The following is an 18,096-nucleotide window of genomic DNA, read 5'->3' on the forward strand; positions in this document are numbered from 1 at the left end:
CTTAATTCCTCATAATCACAACCTAATTATCCCTATTTTCCATATAATGTTAATAAGTCCAGTTATATAGTTTGTATTTTACAGCACAGTAAAACTAAAAACATAATTTTTAAAGTAGCTTCCATATATGCTTAAAAATAGAAATAATATTTATACACACACATCTGTCCCAAATCTACTCATATTCAAGTACCCCCAGTGAATATTTAGTGGTAATATTGTTACTTACTTTAAAAATAGTTACACTTTTTCCTGTGGTACTTTTATAATAGAGACACAATCACCGATATAAGTAAAAAATTTTTCCTAGGACTCAAAAATTAAATCTAAACTTTTTTAACAAAACAAAATAACTATTACAAGAAACAATAACATAGCAAAAGGCAACTGCCATAGTTTATCCAAATCTCTTAATCTTTTTATTTCCTTTTGAAAACTAACCAGCATTTTGAAAAATTTCTTCCGTTACGCTAGGTAAAACAGTATACACTTATATATTCAAAACAATGTTGAAACATGAACACACAACACTGAATTCTCCCGTGACAAAGGAGAAAAGGTCTATTTTAAGGTTTATTAAAAATAAAAAGTGATTTAAACTTTTTTAAGACTACACTAATCTAAAATTATAACTTTTTAACTCATTAAAAAGTTATAAACTCTTATGTTAAGAATTATTCTTACATGACATACGAAATCTTATACAACATAAGAATTAATCCGACCCGCTTTATACCAAGTTATGACATTCGAAAATACCATTAGAAATTACAACATATAAAGTAAAACCACATGTCACTCTAAATAAACAAGATAGGAAATAGCTATCTGTATTCAAATATCCCATTACCATGATTTTATACGAATGTTATGTGACAGATATGATTAAAATCTTACCTACAACACGTGTTAAATAAAACTTTCCACAATATTCCACTTGCCACCCCAGATACTGCTGTATAGCTAAAGGTTCAAGTTCACAGCTCACCTACCTCCAACCTGGAGTCTTCTCACTTTTTCTGCAACTCTATTCCCGTCAGTTTTTCTTTTTCTCATTTTTCTTGGGGGAAGGGGTTGTGGTGATGGTGGTGTGGTGAAGGTTAGGGAGTGTATTATACAGAATTATGAGTGGGAAAAAAACCAGGGCAATTAAAAGTTTTATAGGGATGAACATTAAGCATGGAAATAACTAGCAATACTATTTTAAGATGTGATTTCTCAAAGTATGAAACTATTGATAAAAATATATATGTACACACATCTAAAAACAGTTAAAATACACTTTCATCTGGCAAGTTGTTTCTTCTTAGCAACTAAAAGTAAATTACTTGGCAATCTTCTTTGTTTACAGCTTCTGTGTTTCTTCACTATTTATTCATTATAAGAAACATGTGAAATTACACTGGGTTCTGAACAAGATTACTAAAATCCCTGCAAGTGGCAATTCAACTCTTGTTTTGCTCCTTTAATAGAGTGTTAATTTCCCCAAACACTGTTTATCCTTTACCCAAATAACTAGAGGGTAGGGTGTCTGGATTTGGCAATGAAACAGTGCATGTTTTTCAGGATAAGCTTAATTTCAAATATTCTCTCTCAAATATAAACTGTCAGGCCACATGTTTAAATTTTGAAATCAGAAAATACGGTCATTTTAGCATGGAAAATAACAAAAACACTACTCATCCCACTTATAGTCTCTATTTCCAAATTGCACACATCTAGAAATAAGTTTGATACAAATTTATAGAGCCCTTTGAACATGCAGTATTAATAACGGGGAGAGGAGACACATATACTACAAAACAATGAAAGAAAAAAATCATTTATGCTTGGGTTTGGAATGCAGCCAAGCATCTATATACTCTTAATCAGAAGCACACAATTATTTCACAATATGCCTAAAATCTCTCAGTCCAGTCCAGCACTACCTTCAAAGGTTTGAAAAGCCCTAGCCCAAAATACAATCAGCCTTCAATAGTTAAGAGATTTATATACAGAACTCATCATCAACTTTTTCTCAACATTATCTTCAAATACTGAATAATATGCCAGGAACATGTTAATTCACAAAATTACGCACGATTTTTAAAACACTGATCCAGGGCTCTAACTATTCAAATACTACACTTTTATGCAAAGGTCCTAACAGATGTCAACACTTCTATGAGGACTCTCCTCTAGGTCATTCCTTACCTATCTCCCATTTTTTTCTGAATTCCTCTGGCTTATGACTCCTTTATAAAGATAACTGGCAGGTGCTTCAAATACTATGCCCTGTTACACGTATATCCCAAATATAATATAAAACTCCTTAAAGCCAAGAATTATGCCTTCCTGATTCACATTAACACTTACTAACCTGATAATATACTAAAAATATGCTGTCTTGATATTAACAAGCCACTACAAATCCAAATTCTTCAACATTTTGGGATTAAAAAAATGGCAGAGTAATTGAAGGAGCCAGATTCTTTAAAATCCAGGTAATTAAGGTTAAAAAGCTCTTCTATACTGCTTACTGAACTCAACTGACTCCTTGAACAGGCATGTTTGAAGCCCTGGCACATCCTCAATTTTATTATATTATATATAAATTTCATCATTACCAGGCACATTGCTCAGTTTATGCAATCTGTATGGCTAGAGGACTTTGTAACAGGAATTTTAAGAAGGTACTTAGGTTTAGGTTCTCTTTCCAACCCTATGACTCTGAACACATGAATGTTATATTCAGCTAGTTTTACACAATTATTTTCAATTTAGTTTGGCATCTATATAATATTGTAAGTATATTCATCATAGTGATATAATTTAAAAGTAGCTATTCAGCTTTAACCTGGCCACACTAACAAAAAAGCACAGATAATACAAAACAATGGATGATCCAAAAAGCATTAACAGTCAACTCTCAACTATTCATATTTGGATTACCTAATAAATATTTTAGCCAGTTTACATCCACTATTCTAAGAGTATTTGCTTAGGAAATAAAAATTGATGCTAATAATTCAAATGATACATACATCAATCTACTGTAGGGGAGGAAAAAATATAAAATCTTCCCAAAGCACATATAAATAATGCTATTGAGATTATATTTAGCAATCTTCCACCATTATTCACCTTTTTCTTAAGTGTAGGTAACTGAGAGTGGACTGTATTTAGCTTGTAATAGAAGTACAGATACACAGGCACGCAAACCAGTCACTGACCCCACTGTGCTTTTCACAGCCCTATTTCAGTAGCCTGAGACCTGAGAGGGGGAGGAGGTAGCAAGTCACTGCAGATGATCACTTACAAGGAAATTGAGAGTTGACTATAATTTACATTTAAAGTGCTATGAAACACCATACTGCTACATGTATTCATTGCTGTTTATGGGAATCCTTCTCACAGTAACTTAACAAGAGATTTAACAAGGCTTTCTCTTTAACCTTTCAATATCCCAGAAACATCGTGATATCTGAGAATCACAAAGACTGATGGTGAAAGTGCTACGCATGGAAAGTAGTACGCATTTCAGAGATCAGGAAACTGAAGCCCAGAGAAAGTAGCATGCCAAGATCATCCTCAGATTAAAGAAGAGAAGAACTGAGTTCTCCAGAACCCAACTTCAGTGCTATGCCTCTCAACCTCTTCAACCCCAAATTCTCCACTTGGCTTCAAAGATCACAATCTCACTAATTTTTAACTTTCTTCTCTGTTTTTCGCCCCTTTCTTCTTATTGATTCCTATGTTGTGACACATACTCTAATCAGCTTATCCTCTAACATTCAGATCTTCAGCTCTTCCTCCATTTACATTCTTCCCTCTCTCAAGGCCCTAAAGCAGAGAAAAATCTGATCACAAGAACAACCTGATCACAAGAACAACTACAAAAACATCCATTGCAGCATTCACTACCTCTTACACATCTCTGACAGAGTCAATCATCTGAAACTCAAAGTGAAAAGCTGAACACATTATCATCTCTTCCAAAATGATTTCTCCATTTCTTGGCACCATCGCTTTCATTGTCCCTCAAGTTTGCAAACTTAAAATACTCTTTTACTTCTACTCTCCTTAATACTGTGCTCCTTTTCTCATCTCTCTCTCCATCCCTCCTTACAATAAATGTCTCGGTTATTATTATATGATATATGCTGGGGAAGAAGCTTAAATTCTAGTGAGAGAAGTAGTGAACAAGGAACTTAAATAGGCAATGGTAAGTGATATTTACAAAGTAATAAACAAAAAATGTGGAAAAGTAGAGGAGGAAGCAATGAATTCCCACTGGGATGATAAGGAAGGATTTTCCCAGAAGTGGCATATGACCTAGACCTTAAAGAATTAGGATTTCTCTAAAGAGTGCTGAAAATGGAATTCTTGGCAGAGAAAACAACCTATGCAAAGAAAAGTAAATAGACACTGCATGCCATGTGCAAGGAAGAACAAACAGTCGTCTTTGACTAAAGCAGGGATTCTCAATCACGGGCATAACACAATCTCCAAGGGGAAAGAACAGGAATGGGGAGGTAGGTACTTTAGGCTAGCAAATTCTCCCCAACCCCCTTTGAAAATCACTGTGTGAAAAGAAGGGAGGAAGTGCGTTACACAAGTGAACTATGTGGAGAGGCAGACTGATTTAGAATAGTATGGTTAAGATAGTACAGAAGAAAATACTTCTAGAATAAATCATAAAAGGCCTTCAATGCCAAGCTAGGAAATTTGGACTTTATTCTGTGAGCAAAAAATGAAACCTGTAAAGTGTGTGTATACAGTTTTTTGTTTGTTTTTGTTGTTGTTGGTTTTGTTTTGTTTTATGTAAGGGAATGAGATCAGTTCCAGATTTCAGGCAATCATATAGCAGAGGGAGTGAAAAAAAGAGAAAAAAAATTTTACTGTCATCCAAATGAGATAATGAGGATGTGAACTAGACCAATGACAATGAGAATAGAAGGAGAGAGAGATTTCAGAGGCAAACTGGGGAAACATGGCAAATGAACCAAGAAGATGAGCAATAGGTCTCTAGCTTGAATAACAGAGGACGGTGGTGGTACCTAGAAAGTGAAAAGTGGGTATGTGTTGGAGTGCAAAATTTTATAAACCACAACTCTGAGATGATTACCAGACATACATGCTAATATGTTTTGCAAGCTTAGAAGAGAAAGTATGAATAAAAAAGTAATTACTGTAACCATCTCAATTCATGGATTCTTGAATCCATGAGTGACAAGGGTGCTCAGGGAGCTAGCATCAATAAGAGGGCAGACAAGAAAATCAAGGACAGAACCTTAGGGCACACTTGCTTAAGGAGCTGGAAGTCCAGCCAGCAAACAGAGAAGGAGAGGTAGGAAAAGAACCAGGAGTTTTAAGAATAGCAATAGTGTAGTAGCTACAAGTGCATGATCTGCAGTTAGTCACTCACTAGCCCTGTGACCCTGGCTGAATAACTTACCTTTCTGAGTTTCAGTCTGTTAGAATTTGTAAGCCTATACCTTCAACTGTAAAATACGGATAATAGGAGTACCTCAAAGAGTTATCGAAGATTAAGAAAAATAGTGTTTTAGTGCCTGGAACAAAACTACTAATACAGTAAGTAGTCCTAATAATAGAATGGGGAACTTAAAGATACCAATGAATTTTGCATGAGGTTACTAGCATCCCTTAAGAAACTATTTTAAGTACAGGGGGAGAGCTGTGTTTACAAGACTAAAGGAGTTAAGGAAGAAAACTGTGTGTAGAGCCTACAAAAAAATAACTGTTTTGAAATCTTTGTCCTTATCATTCTACTCGTCTCACCATCATTCCACGCTTAGCAAAGTACCTGCTCCATATGAATACAACAACAAATGCTGAACACGAGAAAACTGAGCCAAAAGAAGGAAGAAATGAAGAAGCAAGAAATCTTAGTTCTACAAAGAATCTTAGGGGAAACAGAATTAGGAGCATAAAATTCCTTTCCAGTTTAGCCTTGGAAATGAACAGAGATGATTTATCCTCCGACTCGGGAAAACAGAAGGTAAGTATAGGTGAAATACAAAGGGGAGAAGACAAGGGGATTCACATTAGACAGCCTCTGTCATCCTAATAAAGAAATAACAGTTCTCTGCGCAGAGTACGAGGATTCCAAAGTCAGTTTAGAATCTGGAGAAAACAAATTAGTTGGTTCCTCCATTCCAATATATATTCAACTTCATTTCTGTCTCCAATACCCCGGGCTAGTGTCCCATGATCTCTTAGATTCTACCAGGGGCCTCCAGAGCAGCTCCTCTTCCTACAGACTTTACCTTTCCCAAGGTGTGGTATATTCTCTTGAGAGCCCACATTTCCTTCCACTATGTCCACAATTCTTATAAGACGTCAAGCCCTCTGTGAAGCTGCCTGATTCTCTACCCACCAGATTTAATCATTCTCTCCTCTAGGCTACTTCTGTTCCTTGTACAGTTTGATTACTCAGTTTATTGTTCCGTATCGCAATCACTTCTTTATGTCTGTTCCAGTAAACTCCTAAAAAGGGAGTAACATCTTCCTCATCTTTACTCCTCCAGCACTTAATTCAGCATTTCTTATATAAAAAGCAGTCAATGTTTGTTTTGTCTAACTGAAGTAAGGGATTAAACAACATGAGCAATCTCTTGACTAGAAGGAATCACAAAACAAAAAATTAAGTGTTCAAATCTGCATCATTCAGATAACCTTCCTACTTTCCTAGCTATTAAACAGCAGCTAAGACAGTCAATCTTTTTATTCCTACTAATGGAAAAGTAAAAGGATTGGACAGTCAAAAAATACAAAACTCAATACTTAAAAATAAATTATATTCTAACAGTTATATTTGAATATACACGTTTCCATGTCCCTGGAATTCACCTTGAACACAATAATTAAATTATACTAGGAAGAGCTTACACAGGAAGAATATTCTGTCTCTCTTCAAGTTATTCAGTACCAAGAAGAGATGTACTAGTGGACTGATAAAAAAAAACAGACTATCCTTGCAGTGGAAGTGGTTAAGGGAAGCATTTTGGTTTCAAAATAAACTGGCATGCAAAACAGAGAGAGTATTTAATGATACCAATAGCAAGTATCACGGACTTTCATGATTAAGTACAGTAGTTGTCTGAACAAAACTTAAAGCAACAATCACCAATATATCAACTATAGGATCTCCTACAATGAAGTTCCTGAACTAGATCAAAATTAATCCAAAAACAATTTTTAATTAAAGCACTTTCGTATAAACCATAGCACTAACATCAATATGAAAACCAAAGAACCTTAAGCCTCTCCTGGACTTAAAGAAGCTTGCAAGGCTGGCCACGTCTTATTACTAAGAAATTTTCTGGAGTCTGGGAGAAAAATTCTAAGGTTCTGTTAAAGAAAATATCACATTTTTTCTTAAGTACATATAATAGATTGTTCCTTGCTTAGGCCTAATTCTGGTAATGTTACAGTTTTTTGTTTTTGTTTTTTTTTTTTTTACAGTTGTTACATTCAAGAACTTATACAGTGCTGTATGTCAATTACGTCTCAGTAAAACTGGAAGAAAAAAATGATCACAGTTGGGGTGGGGGCACGAGGAAACTAAATGATGGGGGACATATAAGAGCTCCTTATATTTATTATATTCATACATTCACATATACTTTATACATTTTGAAGCTTTTCTTAATAAATTAAAAAAAAATAAAAAGAACTCTAGTTCAGAAAGACTATACCCAATTAACTGTATGTCTCAAAAAAAGAAAGCTTCACTACCATAATTCCTTATTAAAAGTTTATAATATTCAAAACAATCGTCTGAAATATTTTAAATGTGATATAAATAATTTTGATTTCATAGTTTAGGAAAGCAACTAACATTTAGTTAACATCACTCACAAAGTACTACGTCCCATGCTGAGTACTATATGGCCTAGCTCATTTACTTATCACATTCTTAACAACCTTCAAGAATAACCTGAAATTAATCTCTTTTTTTTTTTTTGAGCTGAAGAAACCAAGAGTTAATCAAGGTCAAATAACCTGCCCCAAATCACCTATTATGTATCACAGCTGACATTACAACTCAGAACTATTTGACTTTATACTACACGTTGATAGCTCCTTCAAGAATTACAATGATCATGGCCTCTATTTTATAATGAACTTTGTTATACAGCTACACAGTGAATTTCTCAAAGGTTACATAAAAATAATGAGAATGAGAGCAAACACTGCCTTAGCGTTAAAAAAATTTTTTTGGTTACCCAAACTTTATCTAAAACATGCCGTAATCCAATCCACAAACAGCTGCCCTTCAGCTGCAACCCAGACTGCCCCACAGTTCTCAAATGATTACTAAAGTTTAATTCCTCATGAACTTTCTTCATGTTAGATCCACAAGCCTTCTTCTAACAATGAATGTTTGTCAGAATAGCAATTTCTCAAACAACAGAGTCACTATACAATGAATCTAACTCAGATTACTTTTTCAAAACTTCCTTAAGACTCTGGAACACAGTTCTCAAATGCCCTCTCACTCCTAGTTGTATATTGCTTTTGCAATCAGATTCAACTGGCTGTGTATATTTCATTCCAAACTGAAATACATCTTGTCAGGGCAAGCAGAAATAGCATTTTCTGCACTATTTGTATTATCCCAGAAACACCTAAGGACATAGGTATTTACTAAATTCTCAGGAAATATAGTATTTTAAATAGTAAATATACAGTTATCTGTGTACTTGAGTAAAACTGGAGTAAACCAAAGGTATCAAATTTGTACATAAGCTCTTTTACTACCCAAAATTTTGACACCAACCAGAGAAACCACTATATATAGGAGCTCAGTAAAGTCAATTTAAAGCACAACTATAACTTATTTCTAGCACCACATTCAAACAGGTCTTTAATACACAAATTAGACCCAAGATCTATCTAATAAATGGTCTTTTCACCTCCATCTAAAACATATGCGCATGTATAAAATAAATCACTAAAACTACATCTGCTACAAAACTCAAATGCTAAATTGAGCCCTGTGGGAATTTTGCTTATTTTGTTAGCAAATTTACTAGAAAATCTTTTTCCACATATATTGCATATAGACTTTTCATATGTGTGTTATACACAGTCAAGTTTCCAAACAGTTACACAAGTCAAAGTTTTACATCTCCCTACAGTAATATTCAAACCCTATCTGCTGAAAAAATGTTCTAATTTAGTGCATTAGTGATCTAATTAGTTGTCATTTCTATTACTTAAGCCCTATTTTATTTTAGAAACTCTTCTGCCTGTAAAAGGACCTAGTTCACCCGAGACAAAGTCCTAGAACTTTCAGAATAAAATATTGTTACAAAAATGTACTCTTGTAGCTAAATAAAAACTAGGCTTTTAGTTTACAAAACAGTAATCTTACATTATGATACACAAAATAAAACAAATTAGAAAATGCGCTATGCTTTAAATACAGAGATGATCCTCAACAATGAGCCCACATCTAACAAATACTGTAGATAATAGTCATTATGTTAAGTAGAACGTAGGTTAAAAAAATTTTTTTTAATTTTATATAGAATGTTTAAAACGACGTTTTTTCAAACTTCCTAAAGTGCTTTTCAGATCTCAAAAAGGAAACTGAATTCTATACAGCTGAACCAGGTTACACGCTAAGTTACAGCCCGTGTGAAACACGACTTCTTCGGAATCAATAGACCAAATCTTGTTTACCGTGGAAGAGAAAAGAGAAACCTTGTATATAACTACTAAACGCTCAACGAGATATTGTCGAATAAACTCCAGTACGGTGACTGATAGAAGATATACTGGCCAGTAGCCGGCTGGGGTCCTTAAAAATATAGCAGGGGTTTACCCAGTTCCGAAGGTGTAAACAAACCCATCGCCACTGCAGAAGGTAAACAATGAACCTGCAACGAGGGTGAGGGGCCGGCTTTTGCCAACTACAGTCTCAGAGGCCCGGGAAAGGGAAACAAGAGGGAAATACAGCGTACACCAGACACTTCGCAGAAATCACGGGCTCCAGGTTTCACTACCGAGTTATCAATGCTGCGGGTCCCCCAAGGCAGTGGGCAAAGAGAAAAACAGTCACGCAGTCAGCAAGGACCGAGCAGGTCCGGCTTCGGCGCTGGGGGACGGGGAGGGCAGGATGTGGTCGCTCTTCCCTCAGACGTCCTCCGGCAACCTAAATAACAGCCTCTACCTCCCTCCGGCCGCCCCTGGGATTCAGCTGCTCGAGCTCCGGGACAGGAGGACAACGCTCCCCCGCGGGTCTAGAGAACCCAGAGGGTCGGCGACTCCGCCGAGTCCCGCTCGGTGCTCCCCGCAGCACCCAGAGGCCCGGAGAAGGGCTCGGAGCGAGGAAAGCGGGCACCGGGAAGGGGGATGGGTCCGGGGAGACTGCCCCCGGCTCGGCTCCCGCGGGCCGGCAGGCGGGGCTCGGGCTCTGCCTCCCGCACCCCCGCGGGTCCCGTGCGGGGCCGGACCCTGCCCACGGCCCCGAGCCCCCGGCTCCTCCCCACTAGGATGCCCTCGCCGGCGCCCGCGGCGCCCCGCGTTACCTCGGGTCAGATCCAGCGGGACGTTCTCCTCGCCGCTGTCATTCCGCCCTGCGCGAAACAGACACATAGCCCCAATTAGGATTCGCTCCCAGGCCAGCGGAGGCAGCCCTGGCTCCGGCCAGCGCCCCGGCTCGTTCCCCCCGCCCATGACCAAGGCTAGGCAAGTGCCAGGGGTGGCGGTTGCCCGGCGGCGAGGGGTGAGGGCCGCAGCGGACTTACCTCGTATACGGAGGTTCTTCAGCGAGCGGCCGCGGCCGACCGCCGCCATATTGACGGGTTTCAGTCACAACACCGGAAACCTCGCCCAATCGCGCGAGAACCCCTTCCCCTCCCCTCGCGCCGCGCCCGCCCCCCGCGGCGGCTGGCGGCGGGCGGCGGGTGGTGCCGGCTTAGCCCGGGGCGCGGAGGGAGTGCGGTGCCAAGTCGGGATCTTGATAGAGTCTGCGGAGCGCGCGCGCGCGCGCCCGCCCGTCCCGGAGGCGGAGGGCGCGGCGACGCGCTCGGCCCTCCGGGAGCACGTCCGCCAGGAGGGGGCATTTCCCACGAGGGGAATCCCATTGATGCGAGTTTGCAGCGTGGAGGATGCTTCCCCTCCAGCCGCCGCGGAAACCGTAGTCAAAACCGACACGAAGTGGGAGGAGGCCTTCATGCGCCAGGCTGGCCACCTGCTGAAACCATCCTGCATGATTGTTTTCAAGTCCTGAGATAGCCCTCCTTCCTTATTCGTCAATTAAAACGATTTTATTAAAACAACAACAACAAAAATACAAAACACTGTGCAGTTGTAACGTAACTAAATCCTGCCTAGAGTCGCTTTGCTCCAACCAAGTTAACACGTAACAAAGTTTATTTTCCAGCCTCACTGACCACCGTGCTAAGCAGCCTTGCACTTGATCTTCAAAGCCACACTCAGCCAGGCTGGCTTCTCTAAGTGGAAGTAGTCGGGTGGAAGTTTTGCTTTTGACCGCTTGTAGTAGGACCCGAGAACGGGGTGAAAAGTCGGGAGTACCGGGTGGTGGTCCCTGGCGGTGGGTGGGATTGTTCCCGCGCACGCGCGGGGGCCTGGAGGCCCGAGGAGAGGGTTTCCTCTCTGCTTGGAAAGAGAAGCTGCTAAAGCCTCTGTCTGGGTTTTCCCCTCTGTGTAGCTCCTGAAACAATGGGCAATGTGGATGTTGTGGATTAATATTTTTTACAGATGAACCTAACAAGTATTACGTGTAGAGACTTTAATCAATATATATACACCTGGCCCCTGACCCAGCAACTTTCTCTTAAACTAGATTAACTTTGAAGAGAGGGGTGAGCGTTTTGTCGCCTCCTGTTCCTCGACACTTGTCTTTCTATATTCCATGAGACTGGAGGTTAATTAACAGTGGAGATCTTGCCTTAACCTGTCTTAACCCGGCTACTAGTTAATGCAGTGCCCAGCATAAATAAGTGTTCAATAAATAATGAGGTAGCTGAGTAAATGCCCTGGATTCCTTCTTTGTTTCAATGCTCTTTCTGCTGTTTAAAAAAAAAAAAAAAAGCTATTTGGAGATATCAATTGCAGTCGTTAAAAATAGGGAACAATTGGAAACACTTAAATAACCAAAGTAGGGATTATGCAAATTATTGCAGCCATTAAAAATGACAATGCAGGTCTAGTTTATAGGAAATACTGTTCATGATATTAAATCAAGCAAGAAATTACAAAGTTCCCTTTTTTTATAAACACTTAAAATACATAACAACTTAAAAGTATACTTTATAAAATATCTTACATGTCTATGTATGGAGAGAAAAATCTGAGATGTACCTCAAAATGTTAACTTGTTTTTTCTCCTTAAATTGTGGAATTACACGTACAGTTTCTGTTCTCGTTTGTCCGTACTTTTAAAATGTCCTATAATTAATACATATCAATTGTAAAATAAGTAAAAACTTTAACGAGAAAACTAAAAGCAGCATAGGGTAGCATCATCAAGAAAATAAAAGAGGAACACTGCTTCCTTAGGATACTGTTCTCTGTATATTCCGGGTCCTTTTCTTAGGAGAGCTGCAATCAGTATCTGCTGCTAATACTGCTCTTAGATTCAAGGAGGCAACACAATTAGAGTGCTTTTTAAAAATGTCCTCTGACATTACCAAGCAGTTACAGCCTAAGGCAAAAATCACCAAACTTGAGGTCTGGATAGGACATTAAATTTTTGTATTTCATCTCTTCATGTATCATATTTCACCATTTTAGAAAAGTAGAAAATCTGTCAATGAAAATTCTACCAGATTCTTAGAATGGTTTCAATTTTCAACCAACCCCTTTTACCCTATTTCTGAAATTCCTATCTATTCTGAATTAACCCTTTCCCAGTACAATTTAACTTCATTTTCTTTTTCAGTCTTCGTGAAAACTGAGAACAACCGATCCACTTTTAAAGTACTTAGGGTACATGAGAGCCTGAATCTAATAGTCTTTCATCTTTATAACTATATGCTCTTATTTAAAGATCATTATTCAATTACTCCATCTCTTTCAGGAGGAAAAAAATCATCTTTCTCCAAGACTTACATCTTACAGTGAAACTAGTTTTTTCCTCTGTTACTATCCCAGTCATTTGACTGGCTGTGATCTCCATGTTTGTTCTTAAGGTGAATGGCATTTCTGGTAAAAAGAACACGTTCTTAGTGTTTGCAAAAGACTTTCAACTAGGAAGCAGGAGTTTCGGTAAATTTTAGTAAGGAACACATTTTACAATGTTATGTTTGCTTTTTAAACCATAACACTACATTATCGATCTTAGTCAGCTTGTTGTTAAAATCTCTAAGTTATTTTCTAAACTTGCCAATAGCTAGCCATTCCTCTCTTTGAAACTTGTTTTTCTTCCCTGTTTATTTTAGCCCACTCCTCTGTCTTACTCATTTTGTTTACTTCTTACTACTTCTCCAATTTTCCAGGTCATTTTGGTTCTAATCTGGTCATTGAGAATGTGACTTCCTCTTCTTAGTTTTCATTTCCCAATTAAGTTTCATTTACTGTGTGAATGACTGTTTTTTCTCATTGTATTAGTCATTGATAAAAAGTGTTATATGAGATTAGGTCCAGGACCACACCTCTAAAAGATAACTGCTTGTTTTGGAAGATACAATGACTTCATTGATAGTCACTCTGGGTTCTATTCCCTATCCAATTACATACAGTTAATAATTCTAGTTTATACACCAAATTATATGTTTCAGATACAGTGATAACATTGAAGAGAAACAAAGCCTTGCCAAAATCTTTGTTCCCTTTATCTATCTGCCTTATTACATAGGCCATACGAAGATAAAGCAAGTCAAAGACCACAACATTTGGTCAGTCTATTTTTTGGTAATTTCTCTTCTTAGCTAAACCACACATTTAACATCTAGATAAAGGCCATTAAAATGACAGGCAATAGACTAAATTAAACAGATATTATAATCCTACACAGGGTTAATTATGAAGATTCACAAAGTTGCCTCTTAGTATTGTTCCTTTAAATTTTAATCTCTGTCCCAAAATCTCGTGTAAATTTAATTTTTAAAAATTCTGTAAGATATAAAGGCCCTCAATGAAAACAGCTTTAAATGAAGTATAAGCATATGTTTGTGAAAGAAGATGCACAAATTCATAAAATCTGGAAGGGTATGCACTAAAATTTCAACAGTGATTATCTCTGGTTGGTAGAAATTTGAGTGATTTTATCTTTTTTTTTTCTCATTTTAATTGTTCTAAAACAAATTTTTACTTATGAAAAAATTTTTTAAGGAAAACTGTTTTAGAGAAATTTTGTTGGCTACCCTAAACCACAATTATAAACATTTGATTATAATAATTTGTTAAGCAGTGGACCTACCAAAATTTATGTATAAACAAACAAATCATTTAAAAAGTGCATTTGTGCACATACTCCAATACATGTGTATTAACTTTCTTATTTACTAGAATATAAAACATAAAGATGAAATTAAAATGGTTCAAAGTAATTTTTTATGTTGCTTTACTAGTGGCAAAAACAAAAGCAAAGGAGCTGAATATACTTCATTATTTAAAAAATCTGTTGTTAAAATCTTTGTGGTACAGCAATTCGAAAGTCCAATTCTAAGAGTTTATTTGGATATTGAGTTTTAGTGGCTGGAATCACAAAATACAAAGTTAAAAGTGGAAGAATTACTCTGTTGGCTGCAGTTTCTAAATCATAACACTCATTTTTCAAATCCATCCAAACTCCATCCATTCAAAGAAATTTTTTTAATGTAATTTGGCTACTAAATGTCCATCTTCCCTAGTGTCAATTCATTTTCATAGCAAACTGGAAGGCATAACATTTAGAAATGTTTAGCAAATGATCTCAGAATGGTTTTGAAACTCTTAATCTGAAAGATTCTAAGCATGTTAGAAACTCTGTTTCCATGATTTTTAAGTGTAGATATAAAACTTTATGTAGATGACACATTTATATTTTTGTTTTCAGAAAAAACCCCACAAAACTATGGAAGTGTTTCCAAATGCCTATTATCTAAATGCTCTCTTCCTAGCACAAATTTCTCTGAAAATTAATAACTTTCTTAGCTATTGTTATATTTACCTTGAAGGGAAAGTTTAGATTTAATATTTTTTAAAAATTTCTGTTAAGATACAGTGCTACTGGAAATCATCAGCCATCATGAAAAACAGTTTGGCACTAAATAAATATCAGACATCTGCATGGTACAAAAGATTTTTATAGTCACTCCTCATTTCAAAGTGTGTGAAAACTAAACTGCATTTTTCTATTCTTCTGTGAATCCCTTTTAAATTATCATTTATAACAACTGCTTTGTTGATTTTTTTCATAAAACATTGTTTTTATTAAGGAAGTTGTTTACTGATAAGAATATATATTCTTTGATACACCTTTACTTTGGTCGTGCAGAAAAAGAGTAGTTATTGGTGTATTTTACCACTGAACAGAATTTAGCAAACACCATAAATTGAGACGTGTAGAAACATCTATGCTTCCATCCAACTGCACTGAAAAGCTTCCATAATGCCTATTTGTTCAAGTACCTTTTTCTTCAAGTCTTCAGTTTGTTTGTTTTTTCTTTTCCTTTTTCTGTTTTGGTTGATCAATGGGACTGCATTTTAGTTTTGCCAACAAATTGTTTTCTTTGTGTGTTTTCTAAGCTATTTTTTTTTTACCATAGCAGGAAATGCCACTATATTCCCTACTGGTATGGACCTCTTTGTTGACAAAAAGAAGGGTCTTTCTGCAAAGCAATGAATTCAATACTGCATGGCTTCTAACATTACAGGAAACAATTATTTTCATAATATCTTCAATTATCTGCATAATATTTTTAAATATTTTGCTAATCAGATAGCTTTATACTATCATTAGCTAACATCCTAAGGAACAGTATACACTTAGGGTTAAATAATATTAAAGGATAATGTGCATAAATTTATATTTCACATAATCTTAATAATTTCAATATTTTTAAATGTTGGCTGACATTGTGACATCTGATTACATTATCATTGCTTTTTTCTTGTAATGATGTTGTTAAAGTGCTATTATCAGGAATAAGAATATCTGATCTTCCATATTTTAAAATCTTGTGCTTGTGCTTTCATTCTTTGTGTTACATACACATAGTTCCTTTGCAAGATTCTTTATAAACCATGTATCCACTTTGTTAAAGATAGTTTAAAATATACTCCTTAAATCCAATTATCTGGATGTGATATATGGACATATGCCCAAGTGAAAAGACTTCCTAAGCGAGTGTTGTGAGTTCCCCTGAGTTGCAGAACCCCCAGTTTTCCCTCAGGATACCTTACATGACTCATGCCAATACAATCTACTAATCAAATGACAGGTCGATTGTTAATCTGTATAATAAATATCAATAGCTTAATTTATTCTTTCTTTTCTTTTTTTTTTGGCTAAAATAAATCTCCAAAACTTCTCCACCAAAAACCAAAAACCTAACACTGTACCAAAATTAGAACAACACTGAACAAATAGAAAACTGGAAAAGCCCAGCTATCTAGAGGGCAAATGCCAATAGTATACCTGGGCTTTGAAGGTTAAGCAACTAACAGAAGGTAGAAAAGCAGAATATGACACTTCTGCGTTAAACCCAGTATCCTAGAAGTGGACCGAAGGGGACCCAGGTTGGTAGTGCCCCCTGGCTTCCAGAATTAGCAATTACAAATCCTTTCTGGAGAAAAATACCCACTCTACACATTTAAGATCAAACAAATAAAAGTTCATGGTCAAAGATCATTAAACTCATAGGAAAAATTCACCATGAGTAAGAATCAATAGAAATAAAAATCAGCAGAATTATAGCCCATGGACTTCAGATATCATGATCAGAAGCAGAATATAAAAAGATATCTTGATAGATAGATAGATAGGTAATTTTTTTTAATGAACAATTTCTGATTCCATCCATGATGGAGAATAGGTATTGGATTTACTTTCCCACAATAAACAACTATTAATCTAGACAAAATATATGAACGACCGTTTTTAAGCATTGGACAATAGATAGTGTGGATCATGACCTTGAGATATAAGAAACAAATAGGGTGAACTCAACATTCTCTCTGGCTTTTTGCCTGAGGACACCTTTCAAAATAAAACACAAAGCTGTGGAAACCAAATAGAGAACAGTAGTCTCACTGAATAGAGGAAAGAAAGATTAAAGTGAAGATTAAAGATTAAAGAACCAAGTGAAAATTCTAGAAATGAAAAATACAATATTAAAATTGTAAAACTCCATTAGATGATGATATATTGGACACTAAAAAAGAAAGGGATTTGAAGACAGACCAATAGAATGACTAGAGAAGAAAAAGAAAGAAAGAAAGAAAGAAAGAAAGAAAGAAAGAAAGAAAGGAAGGAAGGAAGGAAGAGCAAGCCTCTGTGATCCATATTGAAAAAAAAAAGGAAGTTTAATAATCTAATCTGGTTGTTATAGACACTAAATAAATTTTGTCCACCACTCACTCACACAAAAAGGCCCCTCATTATTGGCAAGTTGGATAGCTATAGAGTGGCCTGTGCTCCATCTACTTCCCATCATAAATGGCTGACGTTACAGATGGACCCCATGGGTCAAATCTGGCCCATAATAATTTGGGATAATAATTAGGATAACCTGTTTGGTCTGAATAGTGCTTTTAAGAAAACTTGAATCAGCAGTTAAAAAAAAAAAGTAGGAATTATATATATAAACCTTGATATCACTTCTTTTGAAAAATTGGAGACTCTTCCGACACCAGGCCCATAATCCAACGGATTTGAGTCATATATCAGTAGGGCCTAAGTGGGAAACAAATGGCAAACTCAAACTGGGGAGTTTGAGGAAGGCTTAATAAAGAGATTGATTAAGAGATTGATTACACATGTGTGGACAGTGTGTTGGGAAACCACAGTGTAAAGAGCAGTAGCCTGGAACCGGTATAACCTCAGGGAGCGATTGCAATCTCAGAGGAAGCAGAGGGAGAAGCATTGGAACCAGAGAGGCAGCACAATGGAGAAGGCTGTCTGGCAGAGCTGTG

The 18,096-nt window shown here is 36.7% G+C and overlaps 1 protein-coding gene across 5 annotated transcripts in view; it reads right to left on the minus strand.

Moving 5' to 3' along the window:
• Positions 1 to 10,819, minus strand: part of RICTOR (RPTOR independent companion of MTOR complex 2) — a 127,684-nt gene extending 116,865 nt beyond the window's left edge. For 4 of the 5 annotated variants that reach the window (XM_030882067.2, XM_030882064.2, XM_030882065.2 and 1 more), the window contains exons 1-2: positions 10,761 to 10,819; positions 10,542 to 10,589 (exon numbers count right to left, since the gene is read on the minus strand). In XM_030882067.2, coding sequence (XP_030737927.2) covers positions 10,542 to 10,589; positions 10,761 to 10,809 — 97 coding nt within the window. In that variant the 5' untranslated portion in view covers positions 10,810 to 10,819. The remainder of the gene's footprint in view (positions 1 to 10,541; positions 10,590 to 10,760) is intronic. The other variant, XM_060295725.1, reaches the window with a different exon arrangement.
• Between the last annotated feature and the right edge of the window lie 7,277 nt (positions 10,820 to 18,096).

The sequence above is a fragment of the Globicephala melas genome, chromosome 3 (assembly GCF_963455315.2).
Source record: "Globicephala melas chromosome 3, mGloMel1.2, whole genome shotgun sequence".
Taxonomy (NCBI): Eukaryota; Metazoa; Chordata; class Mammalia; order Artiodactyla; family Delphinidae; genus Globicephala; species Globicephala melas.